The sequence below is a fragment of the Triticum urartu genome, chromosome 7A, assembly GCF_056163025.1.
Source record: "Triticum urartu cultivar PI428250 chromosome 7A, HENAU_Tu73, whole genome shotgun sequence".
Taxonomy (NCBI): domain Eukaryota; kingdom Viridiplantae; phylum Streptophyta; class Magnoliopsida; order Poales; family Poaceae; genus Triticum; species Triticum urartu.
The window spans coordinates 238,892,350-238,898,516 of NC_141879.1; the positions used below are offsets into that span (position 1 = coordinate 238,892,350).

Genomic DNA, 6,167 nt, shown 5'->3' on the forward strand with positions numbered 1-6,167 from the left:
AATCTACACCGGAGCTCCGTCTAAACGATCCCAATGAACGAACTTGAGAAGTATTGAAACTCAGAAGACTGACTCGAAGAAGAAGCATCACCATCCGCTCGAGCGTCGCCCCTGCGAGAACTAAAACCCTACCTATCTAAGCCGTGGCACTAGGAATATCCTCCCTGCCATCGACCGACAGAGTGGCAGGCGGAGGAGAGGCGAATCCACGGATTTGCCGGCGGAGACCAATGGGAGGAAGGCTTTCTCTCCTCGTCTTGCGAGAGGGGAAAGAAAAAGCTATAGGCGCGTCTCAAGTTACACCCATTGTGAAAACCGACCATTTGACTCATGCCAGACGGACCCGAGAGCCGGAAACTGTCATTTCGAATGCTCACAAAAGTAGAAGAGGGTAAAACTGACACACTTTTCCTAAATGGGATATAACGAATGAAATTATACTAAAGGGTTGATTAATGTCACAACTGTCAAATTAGGGGGGAAACTAAAATTCACTCTTAATTTAGTGTCAAAATACATGTGAACACCTTTTGAGTTCTTTCGCGGATAAGATCAGCATCGAAGATTAGATCTCACCAAAGCTGTTGCTCACATGCTCCTGGGTGATCTTCTGTAGTCGACTCAACGTCATGGAGAAGGAGGTATACACTGGCATGTTCAGTCGGTAAAAGCAGGTGGACGATGAAGGGAGATGCTCCGAGGTCTTCAATGATGCTTTAGATATGACTAGACCACTACCTAGGTGTAGCCCACGGAAACCGTCAAATGGCAAATACTCGACAGAGGTCCAGAAGAAGAGCAATCGTCTCTGCTCTTCAATCATCATGCTCGCCACGGCCTGTGAGATAAAAATAGGAGGTGGCTATTACTAGTTGCAAAGAACATAATATGCAAATTTAAGAGTGAGTGAAATCTTGCCTTATCTGAGAAAAACATATCCAAGAAAAACTAAGTTTTTTATTGGGAAGTGTATTCGAACAGAAATAAAGTAGTTGCACATTTTAAAATTTGGGGAGTAGATAGGCGCTAGCAGCCTGAAAATTTACAAGGGTCAGTCGATTTCACCCCTATTATCTCAACTGTTGGTCAAAGATTCAACAAACAATACTTCATCTTCAACCTCGAACCAGTACGCAATGTCTCTCTTCTTCCTCTCAATGCCGCCGATCCAGCTCAGGCCTAACTGCATGCCTCCTCCAGCGATGCTCCAGGGATTGCTTAGCTGCCCCGCGCTCCCCTCAACCTCCTCCCACTGCCGGTTTTGCCACAACCCTCGGTCGTCCCTCTAATCCTGCGAACCATCTGAAATTTCCAGGCGAACCTACAACCGCGCCCCTAAGATACACACTGAGGCTGCTGCTTCCCCGAAGAACCTGTATCCCCCAGACCTTTAAGATAGACACCGAGGTTGCTGCTTCCCTGACAAACCTGCACCCCCGATACCCCTAATATAGACAAGATGAAACCTATCCCTGATGGTCTCGGTGCTTCGCGTGCCTCGTGCTTCCTTCCCAACAGAAATCGAATGACCCGGATTTCATTTTCATGTGACTAATGTCTAGATAAACTGTTAAAATTTATTACAACTTGGTATGATGTAAAAAAGAACTATTCTCATGGGACCTAGAAATATGAGGATTTCAATTAGTATAAAATTTGCACTGGAACATGGTAGTAAACTCTAGAGCAACGAATAAACTAAGATTGGAGAGATCATATACCTCCCAGAACCAGTTGATCTGATCATCTTGTTGAGTGAACCCCCCCTCATATCTGGTATATTCTTTCCATTCCTGCACATCAATGGCGCCGATGCGCCCGCCCAGCATACTGTCAAGATCTTTCAAATGCAAGCTCAGGAAGAAAAGTTTCCGCAACTCCGGCTTTACGAGCATGTAGGAAAACCCCTTAGCGAAATGAGTTAGTTGATCTTTGGTGCTGGCCATGAAGAGACTTTGGATCAACAGCTCGATGTACTGGCCTCTGTTCTTGCTATCGACAGCGATATCTCTCCCTCCCGGAAGGAGCTCGATGACCTCTCCTGAGCCAAATACCCCAACTTCCCTCGCAAATGTGAGACCCAGCGCGTCTGAATCGACGAGATCAGGATCCATCTCTAGGATTTTCTTGCAGCTTGCATGCGTGCTTGGGTCTGCGTCTGCAATGTCATCCAGGGTGAGAGGCCTCCCGGCTAGCTGAAAGAAGAGCGTCCGGTCAAACCGAACCCCCACCGGGACATTGTGCATCAGGGCCAGTCCGATCATCCGTCCCGCAAAATCGAAGTACTTCAGCTGCAGTGGATCCGCTCCAGATGCTGCTTCCAGCCGCAATGAACGATTGAATACATTAGTCACGAAAAATGGAATTTGATTTTGAATGTATTTTCTAGATAATGAAGGAAGTAAAGAAAATTAAACAGGATGTTTTCACCTGGATTCAGGAAGAACCTTTGCTGGTCACGCGGACAGGGCGAGAAGAGGCCGTGCCGCGGGTCGAACAACGCGCGACACACCAGGGAGATCCACTCCCTTGCTACCCCCTCGCCAAGGGCCTCCTCGTCCAGGAACTCCACGAACAGGCGGCCATGGAGCACGTGGCTCGCTGCCTCGGAGACATATCTGAAGGAGTCGGGCAGCAGCTGCGACCGATCAATGAGCATCTCGAGCGCATGAGGCTCATCGTCAAACAGCATGAACGCCGACGACGTTGCGTCCATTTCCGGCAGCATCGCTCTGGCGAAATGCATCCGCACCTCGAACCCGAGGAGGTCCTTGTGCTTGACGACAATCCGGCCGATGTCCTTGCACCGGCTCCTGTCGGCGCTGGTGCCGAGCACGAGCGCATTCAGGCACGCTGCGTGCGCCGTGCAGGTGGCCCGGATGGCGCCGGCCAAGTGGCAGTCCGTCACGGACCACATATCCAGTTGGCCTAGCACCACCCAGATGCTGTCAACCGTATCCTGCTGGTGCTGCTCCAAGGTCGCCAAACCCGGCAAGATGTTGTGAGTCGCGTCCTGCTGCTGTTGCTCCTTCGACGGCGAGGCTCCCTCCAACCTCGTCATGAATGCATTGACCGAAATCAGCAGGGACATCGCCGTCCGGGACAGCACCGCTCCCACAGGACCGTCCTTGCGCTGTGCGTAAACCTCCCGGCGCCGGAAGTAGCACACCAGTGCAAACAATACTCTGAACACAAAGAGCTTATCATCCGGGGCCGCCCACCCTGCTGCCATGTAGCGAATGATCACGTCCGTCGCATCTTTGGCAATTGGTATTAACCGCTCGATCAACCACTCTTGAGGCATCTTCGGCATGCGTAGCGACGGCGTCCGCTCGAACAAAGAGAGCACCGCCGCCAGCCTGTGCCTACACTTCTCATAGAGCGGGTCGCTTCTGCCTTTGCCGGAGGCGGCGGGTATCAACCGACACAACTCCAACCAGAGTGGGAGAAAGCACACCTCAAGGCGAGGGAGTATGCCGCTTATCTCCGGATACAGGAGGCAGATGATCGCCGAATTGGCTCTCAAGTGATGCAGCATAGAGCCGGAGGAGTAGAGGCGGACCAGAACCCCGATGACACCGCTGCGGAGGAGGACGTCGAGGTACTCCACGGCCGTCCCTGCTTGTCTCTCGTTGGTAGCTTTGGCGCTTGCGAGGAACTTCTTGACGAGCAGGACGATGTCCCTGGTGTAAAGCATCTTGGTGACATGCTCAAAGTCGGTCCACGGTGAGCAGTTGGGTACACCAAGATGCCGCGCCAGTGGATCAATTTGGACTTCACCGTCATGTATGAACCTCTTGAACAACTCGGCAGTTTCGTTAGAGACGTCCATGTCAGTTGTGGCCGCCGCGGCAATCTGAGATGCGAGGCTCCATGCGTCGGGATATCGGGTTAAGTGCAAAGTGGCGCCGCGCGGGAGGTCAAGCTCGTTGATTTTCGCCTCGAGGTGGAGGTTCCGACACTCGTGCACGGCGTGGAGGTCGCTTCTTCTCCTGGGTCCCACGTCCACGAAGCGACCGAGCACCTCGCCTAAAGTGTCCTGTGGACCCGCCACGACCACGGTCTTCTTGCCGTCGATGCTCTGTACCGTGAGCCGGATGGCGTCAGATGAGGAGTTTGACTCTTGAGAGATAGCGACGACATTGGGATCCATGACTCGCAAAGTGCTTTATACCAGAGCCAGCAGCTAGCGGTGGTTGACCAACCAATAGAATCCTGCCAACTCAAAACCTGTTCTTTGTTGTATCTCTGTATTTCACTGTCTTCTTCATTGAAGCCACTGCATTTAAATTGCTGGGGCCCATCGTGATTTCGGCCATGCCACTCGCTTTAAGCATACGGCTGAGACCGAGTCAAGTCTCTCATTTCACACTCGTACATGCGTGCATTTAAAAGGATCAACCTCTCTCAATTTAAACTGATTTGAAATCCTGCCCAAGAATTGATACACGTATCAGTTTTTGTTTCACATTTTTAAACTTCCAGTTTTATTAACTTTGATACACATATCAATTTCTATGTCAGTAAATGTAACAATACAGGTTTGAATTCTTTCTATCACATATTTCAATTATTCCAACAAACTAATTTCATTCATTTTAGAAACTAATTTCAATAGTTTCAGCAAAACTTATTATTTCAAAAAATGAGTGTACTACAGAAATAGCAAAAAATAAAATTCAATCTTTTTAGATTTCATCATGAGTTCCGTTATTCCAATTACACATATAAGAAAAAAATTGACACAAACAATTTCAATTTATATTACCATAACTTGTTCAATACAAATAACACTGATATAACAAATTAAACATGTAAGGAATACCGGTTTCATATAAATCAGACAAGTAATTTCATATATTGTCACAAATAAGTGAAACTGGCTATTCAAATGGGTGACATAAACAATTTCAATTTCTTAAAAAAAAGGTGATTTTAGCTATTCCAAATTCAATTTTACTCAAAAAGAGTGAAATTCATTGCAGCTAATGTGACACAAACAATTTCAATTCATATCTCAACAACTTTTTCAATAAAGATCAGACTGAAATAACAACATACACACTTAGAAATACCAATTTCAAATATTTCAGACAAGTAATTTCATAAAAAAATCACAAAAAAGTGAAACTGATTATACAAAAGAGTGACATGGTTTTTTAATTTTAATACGCGAAATATTTCATACGCATACGAGTTTCACTATATTTTCACTTCTAAATGAACGAAGTGTATTTCAGTTATTTGAATATCATATTGCAGAAAAGAGTGAAACTGATTATTTTAAAGTACTGACATAAACCATTTAAAAAATGAACCTAAAAGTTCTCATTCACATAATGAAGAAACAACAGTTTCAGAAATAGAAACATGCATTCCAATTTCCGAAAAAAATGCATTTCAACCAATTTTTTTCCAACTACAATTGCGCTTCACATCATGGGTGTTAGTTTCACAAATCTGCATTTCACATCAGATGTAGAAGTTCGACATATCTACATATCTATTTCTATTTTGGAACAACAATATCACATATATCACACAATCTGCTATTGATCTTCCCATCAATTTCAATTTGGCACCTTCACTTCCATCAAATATAATAGTTACATATATCACACAAGCATGGGAGTTGTCTATCTAGTGAAGAAGCAAGGGGGGGATCTCAAAACATGTACCATAAAACAAAAATCAGGAAATAAACATAGAGATAAAGATATTAGGGGGGTTCTGCTTACCCGGGGGTGGTTACATTTGCTCGTGGGCTTCATGACTAACCAGATCTGGTCGCGGACATGCTTGGACTTGCCGGATCCGGTGATGTTCCTGCTCGTTGACCCGTCCTGCTTGGTGGCTGATGTGGTGGAATAACGCTGGAGCGGGTCTCCCCAACGCCCACGGCGGTGGATCTGTCTTTCGCCGACGTGATCCGGCGTCTCACCTTGCCGACCTCGTGGTATAGGCGTGCCGCCGTCGGTATAGCAACCAACAGGAACAAGCGAAAGGGAGGGGGAAAGAGAGTTGGATGTGGAAAAAGAGAGCGACGCGGGTTTGATATTATCTCGTGTGGGGTCCACCTCATATTCCTATTGTATTGATCTTGTGTTCGGGAATTGTTGGCAGAAATAAGAGTCTTGTGAGGTCCACACGCACGAATCTAGCTAGAA

General features: G+C 46.8%; 1 protein-coding gene across 1 annotated transcript; it reads right to left on the bottom strand.

Annotated features, from left to right (window-relative positions):
• Positions 1–423: 423 nt before the first annotated feature.
• LOC125525504 (E3 ubiquitin-protein ligase UPL5-like) lies at positions 424–6,167 on the bottom strand. Its single transcript, XM_048690515.2, has 4 exons — positions 5,739–6,167; positions 2,431–4,430; positions 1,722–2,314; positions 424–838 (listed from the first exon to the last, which is right to left on the bottom strand). The coding sequence occupies exons 2-4, from the start codon at positions 4,151–4,153 to the stop codon at positions 566–568; spliced, it is 2,589 nt and encodes an 862-aa protein (XP_048546472.2). The 5' UTR covers positions 4,154–4,430; positions 5,739–6,167; the 3' UTR covers positions 424–565.

What these genes read in the sequence shown, in the direction of transcription:
- LOC125525504 (XM_048690515.2), bottom strand. Translation starts at nt 4,153, where the DNA reads ATGGATCCCAATGTCGTCGCTATCTCTCAAGAGTCAAACTCCTCATCT. An exon ending in AAGGTTCTTCCTGAATCCAG is followed by an intron (nt 2,315 to 2,430) that starts GTGAAAACATCC and finishes GGCTGGAAGCAG; the next exon opens with CATCTGGAGCGGATCCACTG. An exon ending in AGATCAACTGGTTCTGGGAG is followed by an intron (nt 839 to 1,721) that starts GTATATGATCTC and finishes TTTATCTCACAG; the next exon opens with GCCGTGGCGAGCATGATGAT.